This window comes from Cinclus cinclus, chromosome 20 (genome assembly GCF_963662255.1).
Source record: "Cinclus cinclus chromosome 20, bCinCin1.1, whole genome shotgun sequence".
Taxonomy (NCBI): Eukaryota; Metazoa; Chordata; class Aves; order Passeriformes; family Cinclidae; genus Cinclus; species Cinclus cinclus.
In genome coordinates, this window is record NC_085065.1 from 1,681,810 (window position 1) to 1,702,288 (window position 20,479).

Here is a 20,479-nt window from a genome sequence, read left to right on the forward strand (position 1 = left end):
TGCTGGTACTGCTGCAGCCTGGGGAGTTTTCCAGCTGTGCTGGAGGATTTCATGCCTTGTGCAAACCCCATGAAGCATTCCCAGCCTCCCTGCCCATCCTGCCCTGCACCCCTCAAGGGCCAAGACTTGACATTTGCATTTTGGAGGCAGTTTGGGCTGCAGCAGAGGGAGGTGAGATCTGTCCCCATGGGCTCAGCTTCCCGTCCTTGATTTCATGTGTGCACATAAAGGGTTTTTCCCCACGCAGTTGCAGGAGTTGAGTGGGGGAAAACCCGAAACCCTTTGGCTCCCGGTGCTGCCGGGAGAGCCGAGCAGAGCCCCCGGTGACAGGGACAGTGGCCCCGGTCCCCGTCTCTCGAGTGACTATAGAGGGAGCTGCGTGACCAGCTTAGAGCTGAGAGCTCGTTCCCTGAAGGCTGGGCCAGGGGAGATGGAACCTCTCTGTTCCTGCTGCTGGGTCCCGCTGGGAAGCTGGGGTGCAGGGGGTGGTGGGGGGAACACCCACGGCAGACAACAGAGTCTGAGAATGGTGCCACTGCCACCAGACGTGTCCCACTGCTGGTGTCCCGGTGTAGGATAGGGACACCAGTCTGTCCATGGCTCCAGTCGTGGTCAGCATCCCTCCAGCCTCAGAGATGTCCCCTGTCCCCGAGCCACACCTGGGTGGGACAGACAAGCTCCCAGCTGAAGCATGCCGAAGACGTTGGGATGGCCTGGCTGCACCAGGGCTCCAGGGCCAGCAGGGCCAGCAGTGGCAGCTCCTGCAGGGCTCTGTCCCCAGCCTTTCCTCACTGCAGGTCTCTGCTGAGACCAGCACAGCTCCTCCCATGGGATACCTCGAGGGGCTGAAGAGGGAGATGCTCTCCTCTCCAGAGCTGCCTCATTTTGATGCCCCCCTCTGCTGGCTTTAAGGCAAACTCCAAGGCAATATTTCCCAGGAATTCACCCGGGGGTTATCCTTAATGGTCAAACTTCCCTCCCTTCCTTTCCTCTTTGGATTCCAGCTGGAGCTGCTGAGATGAGAGAGGAGCCAGCTCCTGGTGCTGGCAGGGCTTGGGTTGGGCTCTTGTGTCAGGGCTTTGTCACCTATGAGAAATCACATCCCTGGAGAAATTCCAAATTTCTCAGGCATTAGTCTGCCAAGCATAGACTTTAATTTCTCCCCACGACTGTGGGGATTCTCTTCCACTGCCACAAGAACGATTTTCTATTTGTATTTCCATCCTGCATTTGTCAGTGACTTTGCCTGAGTCACCCCTTCCTCACGGCCCCGTAATTCCTTATATCGATATTATTGCAATCCCCGAGAGCTGATTTATGGCTTCTGCATCTAAAACTTGTCATCACAACCTCCAGACACACGCAGACCATCGGAGAAGATTTCTAGAAATACATCTTTAAGCTGTGCATGCTCACAGGTCACTGTGGGAATGTTCTTGGGCAGCACGGGAGACTCAAGTGCCACCAAGTGTCACCTCCTCCATGGCACCTCCAGTACCCGGGGCAGAGCTGTACCATTCAGCCCACCTGGGCTGGAAGGATCACAGAGAAAAGAAGGGACATGAGCATTACTGAAACTCTTAATGCTGTTCTGAGTCTATAGAAGGAAACTATGGAAAAGGAGTGATTTTTTTGTTGAAGTAAGACTCAAGCTCAACACAAGGCATCTCCAAGCCCATGCCAGCTTTTAAAAAATCCATTAAAATCCACATTTTAATGATGGATGAGCAGACACATCAAATTAGGCAGCTTCCTCTCTGTGGGGCAGAGTGGGAAGAGTTTGCTGAGCTGCGGAATTCAGGGTAAGACACTGCTGAATCCAGGGAGCCATGAGGAGGATGGAGGAGGCTGCTCCAGAGCCCCTCAGAAGGAGCTGGAATCTCCATTGCCACCTGGAAACCACCTCAGCATCTTCAGAGGAGAGACACAGCTCACAGCTGAGTCCCGAATCCATGGCAGACGTGGATGAACCAGCTGAATAGGAAAAGTGGACAGCATTGAATCCCTGACAAGAGCTGGCTCTGCATTCCTGAAAAATCACATCCTGGCAATGCTGGTGTTCAGGAGGGGTTTACTGGATAAACTGGGGGTCGGCCACCTTCCAAACTGGGGTTTGGGTTTGGGTTTCCAGCAGAGAAACATCCAGGAGCAATCCCAGAGGGCAGGTTGGGATGTGGTTTGTCAGAAGTAGTGACACAATAGAGGGGAATTTATGCCCTATTAAGAAAATAAAACCAGACTAAACCCCAGCTCTCCATCGCTGGTCCCAGACTAAGGACAAAAGTTGCTAAATTCACTTGCACAGCCAGACCTTTGCATATCCATGAGACAGAGGAAAGAAAAGGAATAATTTGCCTTCCCCATGAATGTTTTCCAATAATTGAGATAATTTCCTGCTTCAGTCCAGTTCTCAGGAGTGGAAAGTGCTTCGGGCTCTCAGATCCTGAGAATTAAACCCAAGCTCAGTCCTGCTCATCCCCACACTCTGGTTTTCAGGGCACTAAAGAGAAAAGGTTTTTGGTTTTTTTCCCCCCCCAGTTTATTTTCAGTTAAACAGACGTTTCTCAGAACATCACAGATGAGGGGCTGGGATTTTGTGCCACAGGAGCTCTCACTGGGATTTTTCCCTGCTCTTGGGGTGTTGGGGACTCTCCCCACCATGGATGCTTTGGTGTCCCGTGAGGGCTGTGCACACCAAAAGGATTGTTTTCTGCAGAGCTTTTCCAGCTTCTCCCTCACCTTCCCCAGTGCCTCTTTTCCCGAGGCTTGTGGCAACCTCATTATCCCCGAGCCTTCTGCTCTGCTGCCAGATTTGATTTTTATTATTAGTGGGAGAATGCACTTGTAGGAACCTCGTTTCCTCCAGAGCCAGGCTAAAAACCCATCAGGAAGAGTAAAACTTTGCCTCTCTCTTTCTTTTTTTTTCTCCTTCAATAACAGCATTCCCAACCCACTCTTCCTCGTGAACATCTCCCATGAGAGCAGGGGGAGCTGGGTTTGCTTTAGATCCATGAGGCTACTGAGCTGCTGCTCTTGGCCTGGCCAGAGCTGCCCCTGCAGGTCTGATATTTTTGATGGAAAAATCAAAGGGTTCACATCCTCCATGATAAAACCCAAGTCTTCCCAGCAAAGTGGGGTGAAGTAAACCCTAGTGCTGCATCTCAGCATCCCTGGCATCTTCTCCAGCCCTGCTGGAATCACGTGGGAAGTGGAGCTCTCAGTGGACAGGGAAAGTTTTAACAATTTTGGAACAAGGGAATTTTCCAGCATTTGGGGAAATGCTGCCATAATCGTCCCTTTGTGTGTGTCACTGATGCCTGCCCACAGTGCTGCTGCCCAAAAAGTGGATTTATTGCCAGGGTTCCAAGGCCCCTTCGGATTAGCAGCGACTCTGGCTCAGTGGAGGCTTTGTGGCCCCGTCTGTTCCTTGTTATGGAGAAGACAAAGCCAAGGCCTAATCTGTGAAATTTGGCCCAAACTTCAGGGCACCAAAGCCTTTGGCTCCCCCGAGTGCCAGTCCAGGAGGGGAAATGGGAGAGCCCTGAGAAGTGGCGCGGGAGGAGGGACAGCAGGAGACACCCAGAGATTGTTTGGCTCTGCCCAATAAAAGGAGGAATTCATGTTCTGCTGGCAGGAAACCTTTAAATCTTCAGGAGAATGTGCTGAGGGACATTGAGCACAAACATGATCCTTTGGAGGGCTAAATCCAGCTCCCAATGTCGCAGACAGGCTGGAGCTCAGGGCAGAGCAGTTAATGGTTAATGTTGAGAGTCATTGTTGGTATTCAGAGTTAGCATGGGGACATTTCCACCCCTGCTTCTGCTTCGCCACCCACCTGGGGCCAGGCTGGGTAGGTGCACCCTAAATTCCAGCTTCTCATGCCCAGAAGTCCGTGGGATTTGCAGGATGTGCTGCCCGTGCTGGAGATGCTCTGGCAGTGCCTGGGGGCTCTCCCATCCCCACGGGATGTCCCCAGGGCCAGCACATACCTCTCCTTAGTGCTCAGGTGCACAGGTTCAGCTCAGACTTCCGTGATGCATGGGCAAATAACCGAGATAGGTATCCAAAGGAAGGAGTCCTGCTTGTTTTGAATTGATTTCCCAAAGACAGGAGCCAAAGAAAAGCTGTGAAAACATCCTGTCCTCCTTGGGACCATTTCAAGGTCACCTCTGGAATGGATTTCAGCTACAAGGGACACTCCAAGAATTCTCACACCTTGAGTTCCCTGGCAAGATGTGTTCAGAGAGAGCAGGATTTAAAGTACCTGAGCTCCTAAAGACAGTGGAGCAGGAAAAAAACAACTCTACAACAAAAAAACCTCACTTAAGTAATAATGCCAGAACCACCCCTCTAAACACTAAACCACAAGGTTAAGTGAGACATGTTTGCTGCATCAGGATGCGATTGAGGCAACAGGAGAATTTAAATTGAATTTGTTTTGACATTTTGACAACAAACCTGGGTTTGTTGTATATTTTTCCAGCAGAAGTTTTCTGTAGCTACATTTTTTTACTCTTGTTGAAATCTTTGGAGGAAAGAAGGGAAGCAACCAAAGGGAAGCAATTTTTGGCCATGATTCTGGAAAAGCATTTTAAAGGCTGTTCAAATATAAATGTTCACCTAATGCACATTGGCTACCTGGGATTGAATTTGTACTTAAAACTGAGTGTGATTTCTGGATTCAGGAGCCTTCATCAAAGACTATTGCTAATTAAGGGCTTTTTTCCAGTTTAATGCATTGCTGGGTTCCTGCTCAGTCCGGAGCCTGGATCAAACCCTGTGGGCATTGGGATTCTGGCACATCCAGGGTGACAAGACGAAATCTGGACACCCTGGCAAACCCAGCCTTTTTTTTCTTGTCCAGGCAAAAGGATTTTTCATCACTCTGAAAACCTCCCAAGGAAGCAGCTTCCCCGAAAACAGGAAGATGCTAATTCTCCAAAAATGCAGATCTTTTCAGGCACCTTCTCCATAAAGGTCACACTTGAGGAGAGCTGAGCCTGGAGATTTATCCCTCTGTTTACCTTTCACCACACGTGTGTGGGGCAGGATTAGCGGCTGGGAATACCTCCGGCCTGAACACCGGGGGTGCGAAAATATTTGCATTTTTGTCTTGCTATTTGTCAATCTTCAGTGGGGCAGAACCATCTCAGCAAGTTCAACCACCTGAACTGAAAAACCGTGGGTTTTTTGGGTTTTTTGTTTGTTTTTTTTTTCTTTTTATTTTTTTTTTTTTTTAATCCCTAGCATGGCCCTGAGATGTTTCCAGGTGTTTTTTAGCCCCAAATCTGAGCTGAAGCACAGAAAGGTGTCGCTGGCTGGGCTGGGATGGGCGATGCTCTACCTCAGCAGGTTTGTAGAGAAAATAGGGGCTGTTTTGGAAGCTCCAGAGAGAGCTATAAAAGCCCACGGCAGCCAGTTCTACAGAGCCTGGCCCCGGGGGAAATCTCCTGGCTGCAGGCAGTGAGGAGCTGCCTGGCAGTGCTTATATCCGTATATATATTAATCCCAGCTAATGTAACTACAGATGTTCTCATTCAGAGCCCTATCTAATCCTGTTGGGCCCTTGCCATGGTGTCTCGTAGCAGGAGTTCTACGAGTTAATTACGTGCGGTGCAAAGCAGCGTTTCCTTTTATCATTGAAAAGGTTGCCTTTTCAACGCCCTCAATGTCCCTTTGTTGCTGGGCTTTAAGGACCAGCGAAGAGGAGCACCTGTCTGACCTTCCCGGCGCTGTGCATTGCTTGGCAGCCCTCCACCGTCTCTTGGCAAGGCGTTCCGAATCTTTTCCGTGGGTGCTCTCCGTGCCTTTCACTCCAGCTCCCAGCTGAGGACGAGCTATTGATTTCTATAGTGCCCTGATATGAATTCAGAGTTTCTCTCTCCCCCTTTCACAGCGCAGCCTCCCATCTTGTGGCTCTTCTGAGCTCTGCTGCAATCAGCCAGATGTTTCATTGACTCCCAGATCTTTTCCTGGAGTGGATGCAGTTAATTGGGACCCTTCAGCGTGGATGAGCCATCCTGTTCCCTCCTTCCAATTATGCCTCCTTCTGCACTCCGGATTTTGGCTGCTCTCCCCTCATCCACTCGGCCGCTTTGGGTCTGTCTCGCTAAGAGCGACATGGTCTCCTCACATCTGGAGCAGCCAAGCTCAAGGTGCTCACCTGGGAGTGCTCCCAGCTCCCTGCTTTCCAGGCCATGGTTATTTAATAGGGAAAATCAACTTCTGGGAGCAGAGACACCCCCACTGCTGCCCTCATTGCCCGTTACAGCCTTCCCACAGAGTCCTGCTCCTTGTTTTCTCCAGCACAGCCATGTTTTCAAACAAAAAATAACTTCATTTTTTTCCACTAGGAATTCCTGGTCATCTCTGCCACAGACACTCAGCAAAAATTATTCTTAAAGGTTTTCTGAAAAAACGGAGATCCTGAGAGTTATTTCCCTTCCCCCGATGCTCTGTGGGCTGACAGAGTGCAGACACGCCTTCTTCTTGCTCCATCTTTTGCTTCTCTCCCATCTCACCGTACCCTCTAAGGGGTGATCCTTTCAAGCAAGGCATGAGGAAAAACCACGTGTTATCCTCCTTATCATCTCCAGGGACGTCCCAGACACTGTCCTGTCCTGCTCACAGAGGTGCCCTCAGCTCTGGTGGCTCAAGTGGCACCTGCCCTCCAGTGCAGGGCAGCGCTGAACTTCTGCACCTCGGTGGGCGATGAACAAATCCACAAATTCTTGTACCCAGGGAAGTTTAGGGATGAAAGCAGGGGGAAATTCAGGAATGCAAACGTGTTCTGCGAGCCCCAAGGTGCCCATCGGAAAGGCAGCGGCGATGCCAAAGGGGCGTTTGCACCAATCACCCCCCCCGCTAGCATCCCGGGACAGACTTCCCTCAGTGTGGGGGTTACAGCCCAAAGGAATTTGAGCTGGGTTGGAAAAACCAGCATCAAGCACCAGCAGCCCGGCCCTCTATGGCTGGGGAAGGAGAAGAGCCTGTAATTGCTGGCTGCAAGTGTTTGCACTGGCCAGGGAACTGTAAATTACCTTTAATTGCTCCTAATTGCTGGCACCGGTTCAGTTTTTCGAGGACAGGGACAGCAAATCCACATCTGCAGACATGCCGAGAACACCTCCTACCTCCCCGCGCCGGGAGCTGCTGATTCCCAGAGTTTTTGGAAGACAGACAAGGCAGGACGGGCTCGGGGCCCCGGGGGGACGCTGGGGACGGGGGCACAGAGCCCGTCCCTGCACCCAGAGAAGATTTTCCCCACGGTGTGGCAGAGCGAGCTGGCAGAGATCGGCCGGGCTCTCATCCCGGTGCAATTCTGTCCCTCGGGCCGGTGAGTGCCAGACCCTCTGCCACTCGTGCCCTCTGCCACCCTGGGCACATCTGCCATGGGGACATCAGAGTCCTCGCAGGAGCCCGACCTGGGGAGAGATGAGACAACCTCAGAGAGATTCGGCTGTAGAAACAACCTCGGCAGCTCCAGCCCAGCTATGCCAAGCCACTACCTCACAGGGAAAGGAGCAGCAGCATCGCGATTTATTGATTGATTTATTTATTTATGTGCTGTCCAAAGAGTGCTCTGTGCTCTCAGCCTGGCCTCCAAGAGCCTGAGTCTGGGGATTTTACTCATCACCAAGGCTTTTTTCCCTCTTTTCCCTCTCTGGTCCGAGTGGTCCCACTGAAACGAGGGCGATCTGCTCACAGGATGGAGGATGCCTGAAACACGACGCTGTTCGCCCCCATCCTCCTGCCCTTTGCCTCTTTTTTTTTTTTTTTTTTTTTTTTTTGTATTTACTCCTGACTGTCTGCTCTTCTTTAAGTCTTTTCTCTCCTATTCCTCCTTCAGGCCTTCGCTTAATGTGTTTTTATTTCCTCTCCCCCAGCATTACCTGAGCCATCCCTCGGGGCTGCAGTGTGAATGTTCTCCCACCTAAGCATCCCTCTGCTCATCACCAGCCACACTGATTTCACATTAAAACGTTTCTAACATGAATTACCTCTAGAAAAGGAGATTTCTGCTGTGGGCAGTTTTGCAAGCAGCCGTTTCCCAGAGGGAGCTCAGGGCAAGGGGGAGAGTGAGACTTTTAATCAAAAACCCCAAATCGGAAGTGTTAGAAAAAGAGGACAAAAGGAGCAAAAGCTTTGTTGGTTTCTTGAGTTTTTTTTTTTTTTCCCCTCTCATGTGAAAAATCATCGGGTTTTGGCAAGGCTCTGTCTCTTCCCACCCAGGACTGGTGGGTCAGGGCTGGTGGCAGTTTGCTGGAGGTCTGGGATTTCCCAGGGAGAAGCTGGACATCCCAGAGCAGGAGTGCAGCATCCAAGCCCTGCTGGGCAGGGATCATTGGCCTGGGAGCTGCTGCCCAGTGAGGGTCCAGCCGGGAGCTGCTGGTGCAGGGAGCAGGATCGTGCTGGGGTGGCTTGGAGGGAACCACCACCAAAACCAAACACCAAAACCTGGAAACCCAAAACCAGTGTGGGATGCCATCTGCTGTCTTTGAGATCCAAGGGGGTGCAGAACAAACCAAGCAGCACTGCAGGGTTCAGGAAAAGCCCTCTTGGGAGTGATGTGCCCGCTTTGGGGGACTTGGGGGGTTTGAAGCCATGGTGCCCATGGGGACACTCCCCCTGGCCCTGGCCCCCAGTGCAGCCCCCTCCAGGGCCCAGGCAGTGGGACAGGTTTCCCCCAGCCCCTGTTTCTGGCAGGCAGCTTCCTTGAGGGGCAGGAGGAGAGCAGGATCAATGCTCCCCAGGGAGGGATTTGGCTGGCTCCTTCCCGGGGATGCTGCAGAAGAAAAGGAAAGCTTTCCTGCCTGCCTGCCTGTCCCTGCCACCACTCAGCAGGGGCAGCCCACAGTCTGGCACGGCGCTTACAGCTCTTAGAAATCAGGACTGTTAACAAATGTGCGAGGCTGTAATCCTTTTGGAGCACTGATGCTTTCTGATGCTTTTTTTTCTTTTCTTTTTTCTTTTTTTTATTCCCTCCCCCCCCCAAAACAGCTGCACCGGTAAAGTCCCACTGTGGGAAATGAGATGGTGAATGTTTTCAAGTGCAGTATTTACATCCCCTGCCAAACCCTTCACATCTGCCCAGCTCTGCCGTCAAGGCTGCATCCATCTGGCCGGGAACAGCAGGTCCTCCAGCCTGCCTGCATCCCACAAGGGCATTTCCTTCCTGTGCCTGCAGTGCCAGCTGCCAGGGATGCTGCTCAGCGGGAAGGGCTCGAGCGAGAGCTCTGAAAGGACTGGGTTGATTTTTCTTGGAGTGCACGTGGAATGAATTCCCAAGCTCTCTGCAAGCGATTGCTTCCTGCCTGAGCTAGGGGTGCTGGAACCCTGCTGGGTTTGTACCTTCGTACCAGTCCTGCCAGCGCTCCCGGGAGCCCGGGGAGTTTGGAGCTGCTGGCTGGGGGCAGTGGGTGCTGCTCCCCTGCCTCTAAATCCTGCAAACTCCTGATCCCAGCGCGCATGGGGTGAGGAGCTGTGTCCGTGGGATCCATGTCCACGCTGTCCCCAGGATCAGCCATCCCGGCTGTGCGTCTATCTCCGCAGCGGGGCTGTGACAGGGCCACCCCGTCTCCGGCGCTGTCCCCCAGCCCCTGTGACAGATGCCAGCTCTGGCTCAGGTCATTCCGGGGGCTTTGCTGGAGATGCAGAGCCAGCGGCAGAGGAGGTGGAGCCGTGCCGGGGCAGCTGCCCCTCTCCCCGGCGATGTCACCCCTGTGTCTCCCCTGACCCTGTGTGCTGTCGTGTGTCCCCGCAGAGTGCGATTGTCACCCCGTGGGTGCCGCCGGCCAGACCTGCAACCAGACCACGGGCCAGTGTCCCTGCAAGGACGGTGTCACCGGCATCACCTGCAACCGCTGCGCCAAGGGCTACCAGCAGAGCCGCTCCCCCATCGCCCCTTGCATAAGTAGGTGGATCTTCCTTCCGTGTCTGTGCAGTAGATGTTTTAACCCTTAAAAACCTGCCGGAGCCACTGCCCAGGCCGGGGGGCTGCTGAACCCCTCCAGCTGCCTGGGTACCCCTGTCCTCCACTCTGCCCAAACTTGGTCCGAAATCCACAGCAGCTTCCAGCAGTCAACCTTCCCTTGTTGGGCGGGTTCTGTGAGTGCATCCACAGCCAAGTTTGATGAGAATTCAATTTTTCTTCATGGAACAGAGGTGCCTTAAGAGCTCATTTATTTAGGGGTGCCACATCAGGGCTGGATGCTGAAGCAGATCACTACAAACAGGTTTTTCTCTCCAAATTCATGCTGTGCTGCACTGGCATAGAGCTCAGATCACAGGAGCTATTCCTGCGATGGAGTTGCTGTCACAGGTGAGAACACCTGGATTCCTGAAGGGGCTCTTGCACTCACACAACCCTCCCAGAAGCACGGGTGGTTTTACTGTTGGCTTCCTTGGTTTTGCCTTTCAATTTTCCTTCCTAAAGCTGCTCTCACCCTCTGCTCTTGACACAACAGCAGAAGCACCAGGTACAGCTCCCAAAATGCCTCCATTGCAGCCTCTGCTCTGCAAACACCTGGATCCCCTCAGTCCCTCTGAGCTCTCACTGCCTGGGAAGTTGGGGTTTAGTCTTGTGCCCCTCTCTGCTTCCTGTGGGGTTTGCTGCTGTTGGATCTTCCAGTGGTTCTTGCACCTTGTGGGACACCTCCACCTGCCCTAACAAAACAAAGCACCAAAATCAGTGGGGATGGGATGGGATGGGATGGGATGGGATGGGATGGGATGGGATGGGATGGGATGGGATGGGATGGGATGGGATGGGATGGGATGGGGGAACTGCTCCCCTAAGGGTGATTCCCTGTTGCTAAAAGGAGAAATAGGCCCAATAAGAAAAGTGAAGGTTGAAAGAATCAAGCCTTTGTTGGGAACCCACAGTCTCCTCCCACACTGTTCCCCCCTCTCAGCAGCCATTGCCAAATTCTGGGGTAGAGACCCTTTCCCCACCTTCTCCTGCTGAAGCAAACATAGATTCCAGGGTGGTTTGGGGTCACTTGAGATTCATTTTTCCCTGTGTTGCAATGGGACAGCAAAAGCCCAAAGCAGATGCTTGTTGTCCCCAAAACCTCCAGCCATGGCTCCAGTCTGCTCTGCAGCAAGTGTGCACAAAGGTTTATCATTAATCATTCCCCAGGGCCAGGGGAAATCAGAGAGTAAATTGTTCCTTGCATCAGCTCCCTTGGGATTCACGGCACTAAATAAAGACAGACCCAGGATTTCAACATGGCTCATCCAGGGTCTGGGGCTGGGCACAGTCACTCTCTGAATTACCACTGCTTGTAATGCCCTGTTCCCAGAGATTTGTAGCCATGAAAAGAACACCTTGGGGAAGTAGCAAGACCCCTGGTCTGTGCCAGGCCAGGCATGAGCACTCCCCAGCCCCAGCATTGGGATGGCTGGGATGGCTCTCAGTGTTGCCTGGCAATGCACCGTGCCTTGTGTTGTGTTTAACCACACGAATGTGAGTGACCTCAAAAATCACCCAGTGTGGATTGGGCTGCAGCCCTATGAGCTGCTGTCACACACCCCAGCAAACCCTGCCTTGGTGGCCGTGCATTTTTCCAAGAACACAAGCAGAAAGAGGCAGATGCCCAGTCCCAGCTCATGCTTAAATTCCACTTTCAAACTGGATTGGTGGGGTGTTCCCCTACCAGGATTCCCAGGAATACATGGAAATGCCAGCACCATGCCCTAAATTCAGGAAGGATATCCAAGGGGAGCATCCTGAAAAGCTGGGACCAAAGAGCTCCCTCCATCCTCTCAAGAAACACAGCCAGGCCTGGGAATGAATATCCAGAGCATGATGTGGTTTCAGCTCTGCAAAGTTGGCCCCAAATCAGAGCCAGGGACCAGGGAATTGGCACCAGATGTGTTTGTGTTTCCTTTAAATGTGGGAGGCACCCCTTACATCCCAGCAGAGCAGCAGTGCTGTACCTGCACTCTGCCTCTCACCAGGGGAGTGCCAGCACTGCCTCCGATGTGGGTGACAGCAGCTGGAGGGGACACCCCAGGGACAGGCAGTGACAACAACCCACAGGGGCTGGGAACAGTGCAGCATGCAGCCAAAAGCCAGATTTAAAAAAAAAAACAAAAAAACCCAAACTTTGGAACACTTTCGGGGGATGCCTGGTTCCCCAGTTCCCAGTGTACTGGTTTGGGGGCTCTTGCTGGGGGTCGTAGCTGGGAGCCTTCCTTGCTGGCAGACATGGCTGGGAAGGGAACCTGCGGTGTGTGTAGGGACCAGGCTCTTTGGGGTTTGGAATAATTGCTTCTCCTTTTTTCTCCTCTCTGCTCCTGTGTGCCCCTGGCTGTCCTGTAGAGATTCCTGCTGCTCCACCCACCACGGCCGCCAGCAGCTCAGAGGAGCCCGCAGGTATGTTCTCTTCTTTTGGAGCATGTGCTAAATGTCTCTCCAGCCATCATTTTCCTGAAGATAAATTGCCCAAAAGGCATAAATCCTGTTATTTTTTACCGGGACAAGTGATTTCCTTCTATGCCCAAATGTGTTGGAAACACATGTGCAGCATACTGAGAGACTGGTGTTCCTCGGAGTGCAGGAGGTTTTCCTGCTGAATCTGCGGGCACAGGGGGTTACCCCGTGTTGGATCCGAGTGGACCCACGGCTGCCCCTCCCATGTCACCGAGGGACTCCTCTGTTCCCAGTTCCCTCGTGTCGGATGACTCTGACCAGGGCATGCCAGCAGGAGCCAAAGGGTCCCAGGAAAGGCTGACTTGTCCTGTGCTGCTGTCTGGAGGTTCCCGGAATATTTGAGTCCCATCTGTGAAGGACATGAGGTGTAAAAGCTGATTACTTTTGTCTCAGCGGTGCCAGAGGGTTCATAAATGAAGGAGTTTGTACTGGAAGTGACAGATGTCACCTTGGATCGATCCCTGAGCCAAGTCCTGTGGCTGGGATTGTCACCCAGGCTGTGTGCTCAGAAGCAGCCCCTGGCTGAGAAACCCATGTAGCAAAGGGACATCTTCAGTCCCCAGTGTCAAGGGAAGGTTGATCCCAGGAGTTCTGTGGGGCTGATTTAAGGGTCTGGTTTTACCCTGTGCAAACAGGAAAGGGGCTGCTTAGGGATGTGAAGACCAGCTGAGTTTGCATAGAGCCAATAACTGAGAACATCCCAGCAGGGTTAGAGCCCTTCCTTACCTGAGGAGTCCTGGCTGGAGGCTGGGAGCAGGTTATCCATGCTCTGGGATTGATGAGAAATGCCCAGACAGTGCCTTGTGCATCCCCATGTCCCTGGAGGGCCAGAGATCCCCATTCCCTGTCCAGAGGGGCAACCAGGCACCAGGATATCCCACCAGAAGCCTCCTGTGCCACCTCCCGCTGAAAACCCAGTGAAGGCTGAGCCAAGCTGAGCAATCCAACCAGCCCAGAATCCCATCATAATTCTTCTCACTGGGATTTTATTGGAGTTTTTAAGCACTGCTTTGTCCAAGGAGCTGGAGCCTTCCATATTTCATACCTTTTCCTCAACAGGGAGCATCCAGCAGTGCTATGTCTTGGCATCTCTCAGCTCCCACCTCCACCCTGCTGGAATCTATGGGGTTTTTAACAACCCCCTAAATCAGTGTCTGTGAGTCAGAGCTCCCATGCTATGGGAGAAAAAGGGTTTGGAAACAAGATGGAAAAATAAATTAGTGGGAGACTTTGAGTGCAGCCAGCTGTGGGAGAGGTGCTGCTCCATTTCCTGTGCTCATGGCCATGTGGGACAGAAAGTGGCCAAGAACTGAGGGAGCATCACCCCAACCTGAACCATTGCAGGGGAGCACGGGCCAAAGCTGGCCTTGGGATGAGGGATGGGACACTGTCAGTTCTGCTGTGGGGGGTCCTGCCTGGCTCTGCTTTACTCTCAGGGGTCCCAATCAGTTTGGGAAAACAGGCCAAAACTGAACTGTTTAGATGAAATGCATCCATGTTCTCCCATGCTGGGAGATTGGAGGGTGAGGAGGGGCTGCTCCTTATTTTTGCTGCCAGGCAAGAGGAGCTTTTCTGGTCCTTTTTTGATCCCACTCAGAAGAGACCACAGTGAAAGGGCAAACAAAAATAGCAGTGGGTGGGTGAAGGTTTACAAACCTGACAGTCAGTCCTTGTCTTGTCTGAATCAAATCCAGATTTTCTGGGGGATGATTATCTGAGGTGGATGATTTCAGCCAGAGGGCTTAAATAAAACCAGGTGATTGGATTGATTCAGCTCCCCATAGTTTTCCCTTGGAAATCAATTTCTGCAACTTCAAAACCAGATCTGACCCTTCCAAATATCATTTTGGGCCCTTTTGTTCTTGGCTGGTGAGGAAGAGGCTGGATGTAAATGCAGGAAAGGGAAAAGCCAGCTTGAAGGATCCCTGGGCTCCCCAGGGTGCACAGACCCAGAACAGGTTTGGCTGCAGGTTGCAGCTTTCCCAGAGGGCAGAGGAGACGCAGTTCAGAGCTGACTGCATGTTGTGGTAACCAAATTTTAGCCTGAATCCTCCCCCAAGAACCAGGAACGGCACAAACTGCCTTCCTTGATGAGCAGGAACTCCTGTTTCAGCATCATTTACAGGTAGCCAGACTACTCCTGTCCTATAAAAGGTTTGTTTTTCCTCTGTCTGAAAGTCAAGAGCTTTCATTTTTGCTTGTTCATATGCCTAGATTGAGATGATGCAGAGACACCTTCTTCTGCCAGGTAAATTCTGTCTCTGCTGGGACTATCCCAGGGTGAGCAGGAATGGGATCTGTGCTCAGCAGAAGGGTAAAATGCAGATTTCAGGGGGTGGCCACAGGCTCGCAGCCCGTGTCCATGGACAGACAAGGAGGAAAAAGGGGTCCCTCGGGTGTGCTGCCCCCAGCACCTGCATCACCCCTGGGAAACCTCACCAGGCACAGGGGGAACATGGATTAAATCCCCTCTTCCACTGCAGATCCAGGGGTTGGACAGCTGAGATATACTTCATCCCCAGCCTCCCAGCCCTCCTGTACCTGGGCATCCCATGGGAGCCTGGCCTTTTTGGCTCAGCAGTTCCTCCCCAGCTCATGGGGACCACAGTCCCCAGCTCACGGTCACATAAGCACTGTGACCATCACTGCAGCAACAGCTCCAAGGGAAAAGTGATAGTAGGAAAGGATTAAATATGCCACAGCTCCTTTGGAAACAAGGAGTCACCCCCTTTGAGCCACCAGCTGCCTCCACAGCATCTGTGAGGGTGCCAGGGTGGCTTGGAAATGAGAGTGTGGGGCAGGAGCACAGGAGCCAGCCCGAGCTTTCCATTGGACGTGAAACAGGGACCTGTCCCAGACATCTCCCAGCACTGCTATTCCCTGGACAGGAGCGTGGGCATGGGGTCAGCAGTGCTGGAGCTGGGAACAGCCCTCAGCCTCCTCCCCGAAGGGCTCCTGGCCAGGGGAGCTGCCAGGCTGGGGAACAGGCATCTCTTCTTGGTGAGGACGCTCCCAGATCCAGGAGGAATTTGCACTGGTAGGGAGAAAAGCCCGAGCCCTTGGCTGTGGGGAAGTGTCAGCCCTGGCGAGAGCCGGGAGCATCCCAGAGCCTGGGAACAATGCGCTGCAGGGAGGGGAAATCGTCATTTCATTCACCCTGGGCTAAATCTGGGCTCAGCCTGGGAGTCTCCAGCTTTGTACCTATCCAAAGCAGGAATTCATTCAGCCCTGCCTGGGCTTTCTCTGCCTTGTCCCAGCTGTAAGCGAGGTGATGGATTGACTGCATGATTGACTGACTGATCAGCAGCATCCAGCTCCCTCTGAAAGATTTCTCATGGCGATCCCCAGTGAATGGCTGGGAGCACAATAGAAGAGAGGGTCTTCCAGTGAGGGAGCTCCTGGTCACTTCAAAATAGCTCCAAAAGTCTAAAGGAAAAAAACTAAACCCCCAAAACTGCTGTAATGCAGATAAGCTTCATGCACAACACCGTGCTCTTATCATCCCAGTGCAGGGCTTCCTGCAGCCCCACATGCAGTCATTCCTCCATCCCTGCAACCCTTTATCCCCACATCCCTCCATTCCTCCATTCCCACATCTCTGCAGCTGATTCCCTCCACCCCAGATCCCTCCATTCCTCCATCCCATTTTCTTTCATCCCCATATCCCTCCATCCCTGTAACCCTTCCTCCCCACATCCCACCATAGCCGAGCTTCAGAGGCAGGACTGACAAGCTCCCTCTCCCCATCCTGGGACATTTCCAGAGGCTGATTTCCCCTGGAGACACAAAGCTCTTGTCCCCAGCACCAGCTCCCTGTTTCTGCGCCTCTCCCCAAACACAAAACTGTGATTTTCCCGCTAGGCTGGGAGCTGCTGTCAGGCAGGAATTTATGGGGTGCTGGGCTCCCGAGGACAGATGTTTTCCTAGGAATGTATTTCACGGTGTTGGCGGTGGCTCTTGGCAGGGCAGCCCTGGATCTGTACCCCATGTCCCCAGACGTGTCCTGGGGCTCAACACCGGGGTAAATCCTGTGGGAAGGGATAAGAAATGTGCAGCCAGCCCTGGGAGAGGGCTCAGGAGAGGACAGAGGTAATGTGGAAGAGCTGTAAAACTCCGTGTTGGTGTGGAGTTTTCCAGTGAGATGTTTTCCAGCCCACTGTTTGTTTTCCAGTGCACTGTTTCCAGTGGGTGTCTGGCACAGCTGGACTGTCCCCACTGTGCCACCAGCAGCCATCGCCTGCCTCCTGCTCCCTTTAGATCAGGGAAAATTGGGATGCTGCTGCTGAGGCCGCAGCTGCGGTGGGCACGCCTGCCCTGAAATACCAAAAGTCCTTCAGGCCGTTCATCCCCATCCCCAAACCGGCACCGGGCAGCTCCGGAGGCAGGGAGCGAACTGAGCTCGCCCTGAGCTGGGCTGGTGTCTGGGGTGGCGTCTGGGGTGGTGTCTGGGGTGGCTCCCTTCTGACAGTGCCCAAAGCTCCCAGGGATGGACCAAAGGCACCCGAACGTGCCCGGCCCCAGCTGCCGGGACGCTGCTGGGGCAACAGCTGGGACTGGAGCGGCGAGCACGAGAGGCCTGCCAAGGACATTGCCGGGGTATGCCCGGGACAGCCTGGGCACATCCTGGCCGTGCTGGGGTCCTGCTGAAGCACTGGGGCTGGTGGACCCCGGGCCGCGCTGGGGCTGCGGAGGTGGGAAGGGGCTGCGGGCTCCCGGGAATCCCTCGCTGCCGCTTTCCAGCCGCTCCAGGCGAGAGGCTTTAATCTAATTACATGCTTTATTTGCGCCAATTTGTTTTTCAATCAATCTTGCTCAGCCAGAAGAAAGGAGGCTACTGTGGGCTCATTTGCACCTTCTTGTTCCAAGGGGGAGGTTAATGGTCGTTATCCGCTGGGATCTGCTCTGCCGGCTCTCCCTCGGCAGCGCTGCCTGCCCGGGAGTCCCGGGATCTTCTCCCGCAGCACAGGCAGCAAGTTCAGGCTGGCACGGAGCAGCCGGGGATCTTTGGGACACGCTGCAGGCAGGGCTCGGGATGCTTCTGCCAGGTGCTCCCAAGGAGCCGTGGCATCCTGCAGGAAGGTTTGGGTCTGCAAAGCCCCAAAACAAACAAATAAATAAGAGAGGAAATTACTCCTCCCGCTTTTGCTGTCCTGCCGGCGAGTGGCACAGCTCAGTGCAGGGCGTGCCTCAGTGTCCCCCACACTCCTGTGCTGGTGCCAGGGGCTCCTCAGCCCGCTTTGGAGAACAGAAGATGCTCTGATGCTCAGCAGGTGCCTCTGCCTTGACAGCCTGGTCACAGACCCACCTCAGCTGGGGTACCAGCTGATCCTGCCAGCTCCTGGGCACTGCTGCTCCCAGCTGGGAGGTGACCAAGGACAGACCACAGGCACTTGGTTAAATACAACCCAGTGCCAGAGGCTTGCTATGCACCAGGGCTCAGCACAGACCTTCTGAGGGCAGATCCAGGCCCCTGGAATCCCTGTCCACAGGGTGAGCCTGCCTCAGACCTGGGGACCATCCTCTAGATAGCTCAGCAGGCACGGCTGGAGCAGCCCAGCCCCAGCTCACCCCAGGTCCGAGGCCTGGAAGGGATGTGCCTCCCTGTTCCAGCTCCTGGCCATGCTGGAGAAATGGCCAAGGCCACCCTGCTGGGGACACCAGCTGTCCTGCAGCTGGCCAGGGATGAAGGGCGCTAATTCACACATGGTAATTGCAAAGGGCATCATGCAGGACAGCTGGGTCATGGCCAGGTGAGAGGAGAAGAGCAAATTAGTGATAACAGACCGCCATCCACTCAGTGGCCCGACTAGAGTGCCAAAAAGCACAGGACAAGCAATGCCACTGCTGAAATGAATAACCTGGGAAGGATTCTCTGCCTTAGCTTAGCTATTTTATTACAGCTTCTTTATATTAAAGCTGCCAGCTCTGAGACAAAGACTGCCAGTGGAGTCCTGCACAAATTAAATTACAGCAGTGATCCCTCACAGTCACTGTGTGCTCTATGAGCCAGACACTGCTGTCCCTGCACTTGTCCCACAGGGATCATGATCCCATCCATGCTCCCTGGGAAAGGAGAGGGCTCCTCCAGAGCATCCCCTCCTTCAGGACGTGTGGTCAGCACAGCCCCAGAGCCAGCAGCTTGGAGCAAACAGAGCTGGAGCTCTCCAAATTACTCCAACAGTCGTTCCTGATGGATGAGATGGTAAAATAATTCTTTGGGATGGAAGCAAGGGACAGCTTCAGTGCTGAGGGAAGTGAACCAGGAGTTCATGGTCATCTAGGGAAATCTCCAGAGGTCTGAGAGCCAAATGATGGCTACAGGGCCATTCTTTCCTGTTCCAGCGCTGGCCTGTGTCCCTTGGGACTGTGGCTCCCAGCTGCCTTTGGGATGCTCTGGGGGAGGTTTTCATGCCCAGTGGAATAAACTGAGCACCGAGCTCTGAGCCCACACTCAGTCCCAGAACAGACACATGATGTTCCCAAGGGCAGCCCCCCATGCTACATGAAGGGGGAGCTGGAACGTAGCCCCCTTTGCTCCATGAGCTTTTCCTCCAGGCCCCAGCCACAAGCTGGGGATGTGGGGTTGCTGCCTGTAAGAGGGGCTTGAAATTTCTTTCTGGAGTCTGAACAACCTGGAGGAGCTCTCAGTGGGGATGGGGCAGCAGGAAGCTTTGCAGAGCCATGGATCAGCTATACACTATGTCCTGTGCATCCCACAGGACTTCAGCAGTTCTTGGGAGCACCTGGAAGAGTTTTGTGGTCGTTGGATGGGCTCAGGGAGCCAGCCCAGGCTGTGGTTGAGAGCAGGGGGGTCTGGGTACAGACACAGTCGAGAGCTGGGGTTCCCCAACTCCTGGTGAAGGGAGGGATCGCTCAGGTCTAGTTTCAAAAAAAAAACACAAAAATGCATCTTCCTGCCCCTGGGCACTCGTGGGGGTTCTACAGCACTGAAACACAAATCCCATCCCTCAGGTGAGGACAGACCCTCCCACTGCAGGGGCTGTTGGGAAACCAGGAGCTGCAGCAATGTGCAGGTTTTGGGATGCCTGTGGAGAAGTTTAGCTGAGATTTGGCCAAAGACAGTGGGGACCTGGAAGCTGCCACATCCCCCACGGTCACTGCTGCTCACCCCCATCATGAGGAGCAGCTCATGCATGGAGGATTTCTGACCCAGTAACACTGGGGAGGGAGAGAAAAGGGGAGGAATCTGAAATCTGTTCACCACTAGCCTCCCCTTCCACAGCAGCAAATCAAACCATCCTCACTGATCTGCCCTGATCCACTCTGGGGGTGTCTGGGACCCCAGGCAGACCCCACTCCTGTCTTCTCAGTCCTGCTCTCTCTGGTAAAGGAATCACGAATTTAGAACTTGATATTTGGAGCTGCACCTTCATTTAGTGGCTCAGTCTGGTTGCACATTCCCACCACTGACAACAGGAGATGGGGGCACCCAGATCCTGACCCGCAGAGCCCCCAGACAGCACAGCCACCTGGGAGGGAGGGGAGGAAAATGGCCCTCACCCCCAAGTTCTGGGGTCAGGCTGTCAGGGCTGGGGCTCCCCTCCTAAGCCACACCACCTCCACTTTGGATCACAGCCCACAAAGGCATTTAGGGCCCTACCTGGGGGAAATCAATAGGAATTTAGCTGCATAAATTTGGATTAGAAATCTGAATCCCCTTGGGGATCTAAGCCTTATATCTGCATTTCCAGTTAGGTACCCAGGCCAAGAAATGTGGCTTTAATCGCTCTATCATGTCAGAATCAAGGGGCCTTTAATTTCCGTTCCCGACATGTGGCTTTTGCAGCAGCTCAAAGCTGATTTTGGAACTGCGAGCGCAGCAAGAGGCGCCTGGTGCAGGGTCTTCCCTGCAACAACACTCAGCAGCCCTGCTGCCAGCACCTCCTTCCTGCCCAGCCCTGGGAGCATCGGCACTTGGGATCCATTAAATCATGGGATGAGCACTCAGCACCCCGCAGCTCTCAGCTTCATCACAGCAACCCCAGACAACCCCCAAAACCGAAGATGTTTAAACAGGAAAAA

General features: G+C 53.6%; 1 protein-coding gene across 1 annotated transcript in view; it reads left to right on the top strand.

The window, feature by feature from the left end:
* Positions 1-20,479, top strand: part of NTN1 (netrin 1) — an 83,035-nt gene that overhangs the window by 52,724 nt on the left and 9,832 nt on the right. The window contains exons 3-4 of the mRNA XM_062506302.1: positions 9,764-9,913; positions 12,326-12,379. Of these exons, the coding sequence (XP_062362286.1) occupies positions 9,764-9,913; positions 12,326-12,379 (204 nt within the window). The remainder of the gene's footprint in view (positions 1-9,763; positions 9,914-12,325; positions 12,380-20,479) is intronic.